Consider the following 11,916-nt stretch of genomic DNA (forward strand, 5'->3'; position numbering starts at 1 on the left):
AACGGCATCTTTGTTTAAATTTACATCAGTTCTTAACAGCAACTTCTTTCAGAACACTAAAAAGCTGAAGTAGACAGCTAAACAAGAAAAAGCCTTTTCAAAATGTTATTGTATAACATTTGGACAGGAAACTTGAATTTAACAAAAAAAAACTGAGAAACTTCTTTAGATATTTGAGGTTTCAGGTCCTCTAAAATGACAAAAGAGATAATCTTTGTATGTGGATTAATCTTGAAGATAAAGATCAAGATCTCCTTTGAAGGAACAGAGTATAGATTACCTATAATTTCCCAAGTGCAGGAATTACGATTCCTTCTCCTGCTAGGGAAAAAAATGTTCCCCATTGTTATTAGACGAGATTAGGTCTTTGATAGTGTTAATCCTTCATATCAATCCATAAAATGAAGCATTACTTGATAAAGGTCTTACCATGCTCTGGAGAGAACTTAAAGCATTGCACACTCCTCATGTAACACAGAACCAGAACTAAGCAAAACTGTAGCTAGAGCAAAGGAGGATGCAGCAATGGTCAAGTCTGCCAGAGCTAAAATGGGTACCAAGCCTTTACATTTTCTATGCAACTCATCTGAACCAAGGTGTGTTGGAAGGCCACCAAGCAAATCGCTAGGTCAGTAAAAGTAAACCAAATTTTAGCCCAGAAAATAAAAGGGATGTTTTCCGGTCATTTTTGGGAGCCCTGGAAATTTAGCCACTTGTCATAAGCAAGAGCTCATGATAGGGAATCCTGTGGAAACATGGGAAAATTCAGTATCCTGACACAGACATTGTCTCAGCTGTTGCAGTACAAGTAGCAAAAGAAAATACCCACTGGACTAAGTCTATTTGAAATTAAGTTCTTTCATTTCAATGCTGTAAGTGGCACAGAACATGTCTGCATTTAACTTGATTTAATTAATACAGCACACCTAAAACTATAAACACAATAACATTGTTTTTTGACAAATAAAGTAGAAACTTTTGCTGAATCTTTGAGCAAGTTTTAAGTACATAGAACAGTTAATGTGGTGACACGTAATAAAAGCATATTTCTGTGCATGCAAGCTTGGAGAAATCCAATCTTCTCCACATAATGACCTTCTACCTCCCTGATCTAGGTGGAAGTGGATCAGAATAGATGGAACACTATATACTTGCCAAGGAAAGAGCTTCAGGCTGTTCTTCACTGAAACAGTATTTCCAAAAACTAATGCAGATGTATAATATAAACTGTATTTCCAAAAATAACATAAGTTCAGTCTTTATAAACTATTAATCAAGTCTGATTTAATGGGTTCATTATATCTGGTATTCTGCATGTGCTAATAGCATCTAATGCACAGATGCCTTTTTTTGACTGTTGAATGAATAATGATCTGGGATTCAGGTTTCCTTAATGGTTCCTTAATATCAACCACTTTGCTAGAGCTGCAAATATAAATACATGACATTTATTTTATATTAGCAGTATGGAAAATGTGTACATTTGTAATCAAGGTAAGATTTGACAATGTAGACTTAATGACTTTTACTGAAGAGGGAATGATTATGAAGAGCACTGCTTCCAGCATGTATATGGAATGCTGTCATATTGAAAAGTGATGAGAGAATAAGCAAAATGTTGATAAGACACTATGAATTTACACAGCAAAATTAACTGCTTCTTTCTGAAACTACTCCTTAGAAACAAAGCAGAAAAAAGCTTGAAAGCAAGGACAGAATCAGAATTTCATGTGCTTTCTGTCATGCAGCACAGTAGGTAGAGGAAAAAGAAAACAAAAAGGCAGAAAAATAACCAGACTGTGCAACTTATTAACTCTTATTGATTGATGAAGTTAGAATTATTAAGTCTGTTAACCAAAATTCCTGTCTGTGAAATTTGTGTCTGTCATCTGTATAACACATTTACAGTCTTATTAGCTTTACTGCCGTGGAGAAAAATATGTAAACAAACCCCACCTAAATCACAAGTAGAAAAGAATGCAGATCTGTATTGCCACTAGAAATCTGACTTCAGCATGCACAGGCATATAAAAGAGCATGAATATAGCTAGGCAAGTATGAACGAGCCATCTGTGAATGAGACAAGACAGTTCAGTTTGTATAAGCCTAAACCTAAACCTCAGTCCCCAAGAATTCATCCTAAATAAAAGATAATACAGGGTATGATCACTTACAGTACGAGCACAAATTGTGTTATTGCACACAGGCATTGATGCAATCTTAGCAAATGTTCCTAAATTCCTCAGTTACACTGATTTTATGCAGATGCAAGTATCATAATAAGATAGGGTGAGCCTCTATTTGTGAGCAGACCTTGTCAAGATCAGTCTTAATGGTGTAACTCAAGCATTCAACTGGTCTGCCCTTTCAACTCACTACCAGGAATGAGGGAAATTCAACCTCCTTTGAAAATCATTTTAGAGAGAACTTAATTGTGAACATACTCTCATACTCACCAGTGAGGGTGTCCACACAATGAAATGACAGAGCCATTGAGAGAGTAGGTGATAAGGCCATTCCACTTGTCTTCAAAGCTCCATACAAGAATTTAAGCTGTCAGTACTGGGATGGGACTTGATATACACTCTTTGTTTGCTACATATTGGTTCAGGTTTATCACAAGCAAATACAAGACCTTGGTTTTGTTGTTACGTGTGATACTAGAGATATAATCAGAATAAAAGGAATCATTAAAAAATCCTTAGTTTTGTCACTTAAATAAGTAGTTGTGAGAGTATATCCAAATAAAATATGAAGTAAGAGCAGTGACAGCATCATTTTTGAAAATAAAGCAAGAATAAAACTGAAAACAGCAAATTTACATTTTGAAAGCAGAAAGGAGCCAGATTTGGAAAGTTTAAGTGGCAGTCTAAAAGCAAACTTTTCGAGAAGTTAAGAACTGTTCTTACCTTGGGGCTTGATTTCACATAGACATATATACATACTCATCTCAAGAAAATGTGTCTTAATGTTAATTAATTTTGTCAGACTGAAAGATTGTTCAATCTGGGTTCTGTTAAATTTATGGATCATTAGTCTCTTATCTTTTCATTATGGTCTCCTGAGAGGAACCATCATAAAGTTAAATGAACACAGTAGGAAATTATTACAAGCCTCCTTTCCCCTTCACCCCACCTCCCTCACTGGAGAAGACAGGGTATAAGTGCATTCATTCCATATAAAAAATGATAAATATCTTATATGATTTAAAGTCTCTAAGGATCTGATTTTTTGTCATTTTTAAAGTGCTGTAATTAATGACAGAGATGCAATATATGGATTTTCCCAATCCAATAAATGAACGTTAACAGCCCCACAGCCTAATTTCACAACTAAATCTAAAGATTACTGCACACAACCAAAATTTTTGTGCCTAAAAATATATGTTTCACTCTTTAGCCCTGTGGCGTGGCCGGTCCGCTCCGACTGAGTCGGGGACTTCGGGCACGCTATGGTGGTAATAAAGAGAATCTTCCACGAGGCGGGAGTCTCTCAGGCGGCTTTATTCCGAGGGTTTATCGAGGGAAGGCGAAGGAGGGCGAAGGGAAGCAACCACTCAGAGGGCGAGCCAGCTCTGAGAGCCCCGAACCAGGGCGGGGCAGGGTCTATAACTGTATCAGGGTAGGAGGGTCCGAGGGTAGAGCATCCAACCGGGTGAGGGTATGAGGGTGGAGTCAACGGAGAGTGACATGGCAACAGCCAACCGGGATAGAGGGAAGGAGTGGTTTCGAGGGAGGAACCAATGGGGGTACACAGAACTTAGAACTTTCCAGAACGAAGGGAAGGAGTACAAAATGATTGACATAAACTGGGGGAAGGGAGAACAGATGACAGACAACTTGGGAGGCGGGAAAACTACACATCGGTGGCCTCCCATGGCAATGCAGGGAGGTCACTAGCCACACCCCCTCCCACATCTCCCCCGTCTTTATTAACTAAATAAGCGGAACCGAAAGTCTTAACTAAATATTGTTTAAAAATGGCTAAGGCAACGAAAATAAGGAAAATAATAACTAAAATCCAGATAAGTCCTTTCACGATGGGGGCTGCCCATCCGGGGATGCCCCACTGCGAGAATGTCTTGTCTATTGGGTCAGCAGCCGATGGATTCTCAGTCTTTAAGTCCTTTACTTGCTCTTTTATCTGTTGGATGTGGGCCTGAATGGATTTGCTTCTTGATGACAGATTGAAGCAGCACAACCCGTCAAAGTCCTCGCAGCTGTGGCCATGGGCTAAAAGTAAGAAGTCTATAGCAGCCCGATTTTGTAGGGTTGCGTGCCTGGTGGTCTGTTCGTCCGCCAAGAGGTCTGAAAGGGCGGCCGACGTAGCGTTGGCATTCTTGTTTACCCAACACTCCAGGTGAGAAAGCTCACCAAGGGCTTTTGCTGCTGCGTACCATGGAAGGAATATGGACGCAGCGATTCTCTTTGTCTTGCCCCAATTATACAACTGTGAATCACAATTTGAATCAAATTGGTCGTATGAACGTTTTTTGCGGGCCAATTGTTTTTCCTTCCTCCATTCTAAAATCTGGGTTTTATTTGGAGTTAGAGTCGCAAGCTTGCCAAGGCTACATGGTCCTCCCTGGAGCCGAGATGGGATGCCTGACCATACTCTGTCTCCACAGATAAGAAACATCCCCTTGGGCAACACCTTAGGACGTGTGGAAGAAACCGAAACCACCTGGCTGGTGTAATTGCACCAGGTTTGACTGTTGTATTTTTTGCTCAGAGGTGTTACATCCTTTCTGTATGTATTCTTGGCCAAGTCAAGTCCATGCCAATTCTGACTTGGCCTCCTATAATAAAATTTGATGCAGTATTCTGCGTGAGAGGACCCCAGCAGGTCCAATTCTTGGGGTTCCTCCTTACTATTAGACAGAATTTTGGTCCACTCGTCCCAAGTGTCGACCGGGTTGGGTCTCTTACCCGTGGTTCGGAGTAGGTCGGAGTTGAAAACTGGCCAATCGTCGGCAACCAGGGGAACCCCCACCAGGCATGTGGATAAGGGGTTGTCCACACTGCCCATGGCCAAACATAGATTGTCCTGCTGCAAGGACTTGGCGAGCGTGACCCACACGTTCTCTTTCGGCTGCTGGACAATCCAGCCGTCCGCCGCTTGTAGCCACAGGATGACAAAGGCCACGGCGACGGCCAGCTGGGTGCAGTGGGGCGATTCCTGATGTTTCTCCCGGATTGGTGACTTGTGGGCAGCCATCCTTATTCTATTAACACAAGGGACAAACGTAAATAACAGAAAAGGTTTGGTTCCCTCCCCTCCCAGCTCCCCCTTTCGGGTTAAAAAGGAAATAATTTAGGGCACAGGGGTATAGGGAAGGCGGGTAAGGTAAGGGGGTAAGGGAAAGGTAACTGGAGGGGAAGGGGTATTTTGAAATGTCGAGTCCGGTGGGTGGTACAGTCTGGTGATGAGGACTCGGGACACCAAGTTGGGACGGCTCCCGGTCCTCTTCTTCTTTCTTCTTCTCCACGCGACTGCGTCGTCCGGTGTCGTGGGAGACGCAGCCTGTGGGTTCGGTGGCGACGGTGGTTCTGCAGCTGGGGCATCTTCTAGGAATGGCTTCACGTATTTCCCCGGAATCCACTTGGGGCCATGAGCTGTTGAAACACAGGCATACCCTCTCCCCCAGGTTATTAAGGGAAAGGGCCCTGTGATGGCTCGGGATTCCGGGTCCCGGACAAGGACCGGTGGGCGCTCCTTTAAAAGTGCTCGCGTAGAGTTCGTAAAGTGCCTGATGACGGGCGGGTCTGGCTCACGGTCGGTGCAATTTAAGAAATTCAGTACATAAAGTGCTTTGCAAAGGCGCTCGACCGGAGTCATAGACAACGCCGCGTCATGTTGCTGATCGAGCAATCTTTTGAGTTCTTTGTGGGAGCGCTCCACTATGGCCTGCCCTGTGGGATTGTGAGGAATTCCGGTGGTATGTTTGATACCCCATTGCTGCAGAAACAGTTCAAATTGTTTTGAGGTGAGTCCCGGGCCGTTGTCGGTCTTAATTGCCTTCGGGACTCCCAGTGTCGCAAACGCCATAAATAAGTGTTTTTTCGCATCTTTCGTCTTCTCTCCAGTATGGAGAGAGGCGAAGATGGCACCTGAAAATGTGTCAACTGACACATGTATGTATTTGAGACGGCCAAAAGCATTGTAGTGTGTCACATCCATCTGCCACAGCTCCAAAGCTCCCAGTCCCCGGGGATTAACCCCTGACGCCACTGGTGGAAGGGCGAGGGACTGACAGCTGGGGCAAGTGGCGAGGATGGCCTTGGCCTGTTCTTTCGAGATTTTGAATTGCCTGGCAAGGGCAGGAGCGTTCTGGTGGAAAAACGCATGACTGAGCCTTGCCTGTGCAAAGATGTCTGGGACGGTATTGGTAATTGCATGTACAGAAGAAGAGGTGGTGGCGATAACCGCTGCTAAATGGTCCGCCCTCCGGTTACCCTCAGCGATGGCTCCTGGCAGGTCTGTGTGCGCCCGGACGTGCATTATGTGATAGGGTTGCTCGCGGTGGGAGATCAGCCAAATTAATTCCGTGAGCAACCCGAACAGTTTTTTGTTTTGAATTTCTTTGAGCATGGCATGTTCTGCCCGCTCTGCTATCCCGGCCACATACGCCGAATCAGTAACTAGATTGAAAGGCTGTTGGAATTTTTTGAATGCTCTCACGACCGCAGCACATTCTGCGATCTGGGGGGAACCCTCAACGATTTGGATGTCAGACTCCCACTTCTGACTCTCCGGGTCCTTCCAAGTGATCACTGATTTGTGGGATTTTCCTGACCCATCAGTGAACACTGTGAGAGCATCTTTAATCGGTGTTTTGCTTTTGTAGGATTTTGGGGCCAAATAGAAGGTATCCTTAAACAGTTTATGTTTAGGATAATGTATGGAGATTTGGCCGGGGTAGCTGTCTAAGGAAATTTGTAAATTTTCGTTTGTTTGTAGAAGGGACTCTAATTGCTCCAGATTTAAGGGGACATAAATGCACGCCGGATCGCACCCTGCGAGGGTCCGGAGGCGTTGTCTGCCTTTAATGATGAGTTTGGCCATCAATTCAGCGGGTGTTGAGATGGTCTTTGGGGGCTGGTGCGGAAGGAACAGCCACTCGATGATAAGGAGTGGGTCCTTACGCCCAGCATCCCACTGAAACAGCAACCCATGGAAGTTTGGGCACTTACCCAAGATAGCAAGGGTAACGGGAAGGACCCGGTCCACACGGTGCGCCTGGCGGGATCTGATGGCCTCCGCAACTCTCTCCAGGGCTCCCTTCGCGGCAGGTGTCAGCTCGCGTGGAGAAGCCAGGTCACCGTCTCCTCGCAGGAGTTCGAAGAGGGGCGACAGTTCCTCCGTGGTGAGTCCCAGGAGAGGTCGGATCCACGTGATGGTGCCGCAGATCTGCTGCAGATCCCGCAGGGTCCGTGGGTCGTCTTTGATGGTCACAGACTGGGGCGCGACGGTCCTTCCCGTGATGGTGATGCCCAAATACTTCCATGGGGCGGAGAGCTGGATCTTCTCCTCCGCAATCTGGAAACCCGCATCCTTGATGGCTTTTATTGTCTTATTAAGTGCTGCGCGGAGATAGGTGGTCGTCTCCGCGCAGACAAGAACGTCGTCCATATAATGTAATATGATGGCTTCAGGGAAAAGTCGGCGGATTGGCGAAAGAACCTGTGCTACAAAGGTTTGGCAGAGCACTGGAGAATTTTTCATTCCCTGGGGCAAGGTGGTCCATTGATACCTTTTATAAGGTTCCGCCCGATTAATTGATGGAACGGAAAAGGCGAACCTGGGGGCATCTCCAGGATACAGGGGGATGTTAAAAAAGCAGTCCTTGATGTCAATGACTGCGAGCTGCCAATCCCGGGGAAGCATGGAGGGTGAGGGAAGCCCAGGCTGGAGGGGGCCCATGTCTTCAATGACATCATTTACCCTGCGGAGGTCCTGGAGCAGGCGCCACTTGTCTTTGCCTGGTTTTTTAATTACAAAGACAGGGGTGTTCCAAGGGCTGGTGGAGGGTATTAAATGCCCAAGGCGCACCTGCTCTTCTACAAGTTCGTTGAGCGCATTTAATTTTTCCTCCACAAGGGGCCACTGATCCACCCACACCGGAACATCGGTCTTCCAATTCAACGGTGGGGAGGTGCGCTCCGCAGTGGCCCACACTAAAAATCCCACGCAGGGCTAGGGATGTCAAGGCGGGCACCCCACTGGGACAATACGTCCCTGCCTAATAGCATGATGTTGGAAGATACCACAAACGGTCGAATTGTGGCTATTTGTCCCTCTGGACCCTCCACACTTACCAAGCGTCGGCTACGCATGGAGTTGACAGCTCCGCCCACTCCGGAGATTGTGCCACAAGGGGGCACCAATTCCCAGTCGCGGGGCCACTTTGCCTTGGGAATGATGGTGACATCCGCCCCAGTGTCTGCCATTAGGTCCATCGCCACCGACTTTCCCTGCAAAGAAAGCACAGTCCGAATTATAGGTCTTTCTTTAGTTACATTTTGAGTCAGAAAAACATGAATGTCCTGTCCAGAGTTCCGTTCAGAGAGGTCGTTTGAGTCCAGCAGATAGAGCAGGGCGAAAGGGAGTCCTCTGCCCAAGGTGTAGGGGGGCTCATGGCAGGTGACCGAGACCGTTACCTCGGACCCCGGCGGGACACACACCACTTCAGGGATGATGGAGATCCTGTCGGGTGTGTGCCTTGCGTCTCCAACAATGAGGACGGTCGCTTCGCCCTGGCAGTGAGGGGGCTCCAGGAACACCGCGGGGACTCTCACCAGGTCCTCATCCTGGAAGGTGACAGTCATGGAGCTCTTGAGGACCCGGCGGCGGCCAGGATCTAAGTTGGCCGTTCTTCGGAGGAGGCGAAGTCCGTCGTCGGTGCTCCGCCAATCCTCCGAAACTGTCCCCTGGGCCATTGGTCCTCCCGGATAGTAGGGAGGCTCGGGCGCTGAGAAGGGCCATTTGTTGTCCTCACGCGGCCCCTCCTCGCGCTCCGCGGCCCGTTTCCCGCCGGCTGGTATGGCGGGAAAGAGTTCCTGGGTGGGGGTCTTGGGGAAGGCATATACGGGTTGTAGAACTGCTCCGGGGGCCAGTGTGGACAGTTCGCTTGTATGTGACCCATCTGGCCACACCCGAAGCAGCGCACAGTGTTCATATTTAACATTGCCTCCCCCACCCCTTTACTCACTGCCATTGCGACCGTTACCTCTGTAGATGTTGCTTTGACGCAAGCCTCCACCATCTGGGAGATGGTGGGCTCGGGGTCCTGCGGTAACGCCCTCAAGATCTTCTTGGTCTCCGCAGAGGCGTTGGTCACTGCCATCTTTCGGAGGAGCTCTTCCCTCGCCGCAGGGTGCTCTATCTGCCTGTCTATGGCCTCTCTGAGGCGGTCGACAAATTTGATAAATGACTCGTCCGGTCCTTGGAGAATGGTGGAAAAACTTTGGGAGGGAGTTCTGCCGTCCGGTATTTTCAGTAGCGCGGCACGGCCAGCCTCTCTGATGTCATCGAGGAGCGCAATTGGTAGTTGGATTTGGTCCTCTGGCTGGCCGAACTCTCCATCTCCCGCAACAGCTTCCATTACCTCATCACCCGTGCCCAGGGTCGCTGCTAGGTTGTGCTTTATAATGAGAGGTTTCAGCAGCTTTTTCCACTGAACCTCCCAAAGCAGCAGTTCCGTGGGGGACAACAGGGATTTGGCAATGTACTTGATATCATGCTGTACCAGAGTCCGTCCGGAAAAAGTAAGGTCCAGTACATTTTTAAAGAATGGCGACTCGCGGCCATAGTCCTTTGCCGCTTTCCTCAGCTCCTTCACCTCAGCGTATGGCACTTGCTCCCACCGGGGCCGCTTTCCCCTCTCCCTTATCACCGGTGCCGCAAAAGGCCCAAGGTCACGGGCGAGGTCTAAGTCCCCGTCCTCGATGGCCGCTGCCCGTATCTTAGCCCACCCGCCTCCCGACCTAGGTGTGGGCCGGGGGCTGTCCCTGTCCTCATCCTCTTCGGAGGATGAGGCAGGACGGGTGAGGGCCTTGAACCTCTCCCTGACCGTTGGGCTCCGGTGGTGTGGAGCCCTGCAGGCCAAGATGGCCTGCTTCCGGCCAGGCCGACTTCCGGTTCCGGTAGCGTGGGAACCGGAAGTGGCTGGAGAGGGGGAGGCGGGACTAGGCCCACCTCCCGGGGCGGGGCCTTCCGGCAGGGAGTTCCCACCCACAGGGGGGTGGCCTTCCTGTAGGCCGGTCCCTCCCACCGGGGGCCCACCCAGGGGCGCGGTCAAGGGGACGGAAGGGGCGGGTCCCGACGATGACACCATCGACGCATCAGACGGGGCGGGACCCGACGCAGGGGCGGCACTCGACGGAGGCGGGGTCAATGGGGAAATGGCGGGAACCCGAGGGGAGTAGGGAGGAGCTGGGACGCCATTTTGTGGCGCTTCTGATGCCAGCTCGGCCATGCGGCCGGCGCCATTTTGTGATGTATGCTGGCACAGATTAGGAATTGAACAGCAAGGTTTTAAACTGGGGACAGGGGTCTGAGGGTTTTGGGACGAGGAAAGGGTCGAACTGGGGTGGCCAGTCCCAGGTCGAAAAGAGGACAGGATGGGACGGGGAGCAGCAGGGAGACGGTGGCAACCCTGTGCCGGACTTTGGCAGGGTCTGCTGCCCGACCCACCCTTAGGGGAAAAAGGGTTAGGAGTGGAGGGGACGGAATGAGGGTTAGGAAAACTGGGGGCCCAACTCTCCCGTTTTTGTTTAAATAACGTAAAAATAGAATGAAATAAAGGAAAGAAACGTCCCACTTTAAAATTCCCCTTAACTTGTAAATCGTATAATAAACGCCCAACTTTTCCCCAGAACTGAACCGAGTTAAAATCTTCCTGCGCAGTGTCAGGAAGGTGGTCAAAAATTAAGTTAATTAAGGCTTTTAAATCCCTTTTGTTAAAAGAAATATTTCCCAGAACGAGGGAGGACTTAACATGGGAATAAAAATCCCGCCGAGCCGGAGACATACGGTTTCCCATTATGTCAATACGGCTAAAAAATTCCCCAAGGAGGCAAAGGAGAAACAGAAAAGAAAAGAGACGGGGTCAGGTGCCAGACGGGGCACGAAAAACTCACCACAAAGGACGCCCGTCGAAAAGAAGATGGCCTCAAAGGGGGGTGGAAGCGCTGCAGGTCCGGAGTGCGAGGGAGCTTCCGCGAAGCTGCTGTTCCTGCTCCTCCGGGTGTCTGCAGCCCACGAGGCGAGGGGTCTTCGGAAAACGAAGCACCGTCGTCCGTGGAACCACGTCCGAACGGCGCTTGATTTCCTCGAGCAGCCGGCTCACGGAGTCGAAGCTGTCGAGGAGACGCTCTCCGCTTGACTCCGTGCAGGGGTCAGCGTGTTCGGGCGCCAGTTGTGGCGTGGCCGGTCCGCTCCGACTGAGTCGGGGACTTCGGGCACGCTATGGTGGTAATAAAGAGAATCTTCCACGAGGCGGGAGTCTCTCAGGCGGCTTTATTCCGAGGGTTTATCGAGGGAAGGCGAAGGAGGGCGAAGGGAAGCAACCACTCAGAGGGCGAGCCAGCTCTGAGAGCCCCGAACCAGGGCGGGGCAGGGTCTATAACTGTATCAGGGTAGGAGGGTCCGAGGGTAGAGCATCCAACCGGGTGAGGGTATGAGGGTGGAGTCAACGGAGAGTGACATGGCAACAGCCAACCGGGATAGAGGGAAGGAGTGGTTTCGAGGGAGGAACCAATGGGGGTACACAGAACTTAGAACTTTCCAGAACGAAGGGAAGGAGTACAAAATGATTGACATAAACTGGGGGAAGGGAGAACAGATGACAGACAACTTGGGAGGCGGGAAAACTACACATCGGTGGCCTCCCATGGCAATGCAGGGAGGTCACTA

The 11,916-nt window shown here is 49.2% G+C and overlaps 1 protein-coding gene across 1 annotated transcript; it reads right to left on the minus strand.

The window, feature by feature from the left end:
• Positions 1 to 3,451: 3,451 nt before the first annotated feature.
• On the minus strand, positions 3,452 to 11,276 carry LOC121469796 (uncharacterized). The gene is made up of 2 exons (XM_041715429.2): positions 11,142 to 11,276; positions 3,452 to 5,224 (listed from the first exon to the last, which is right to left on the minus strand). The coding sequence occupies exon 2, from the start codon at positions 5,215 to 5,217 to the stop codon at positions 3,856 to 3,858; it is 1,362 nt and encodes a 453-aa protein (XP_041571363.2). The 5' UTR covers positions 5,218 to 5,224; positions 11,142 to 11,276; the 3' UTR covers positions 3,452 to 3,855.
• Positions 11,277 to 11,916: the final 640 nt, after the last annotated feature.

The sequence above is a fragment of the Taeniopygia guttata genome, chromosome 3, assembly GCF_048771995.1.
Source record: "Taeniopygia guttata chromosome 3, bTaeGut7.mat, whole genome shotgun sequence".
NCBI lineage: Eukaryota > Metazoa > Chordata > Aves > Passeriformes > Estrildidae > Taeniopygia > Taeniopygia guttata.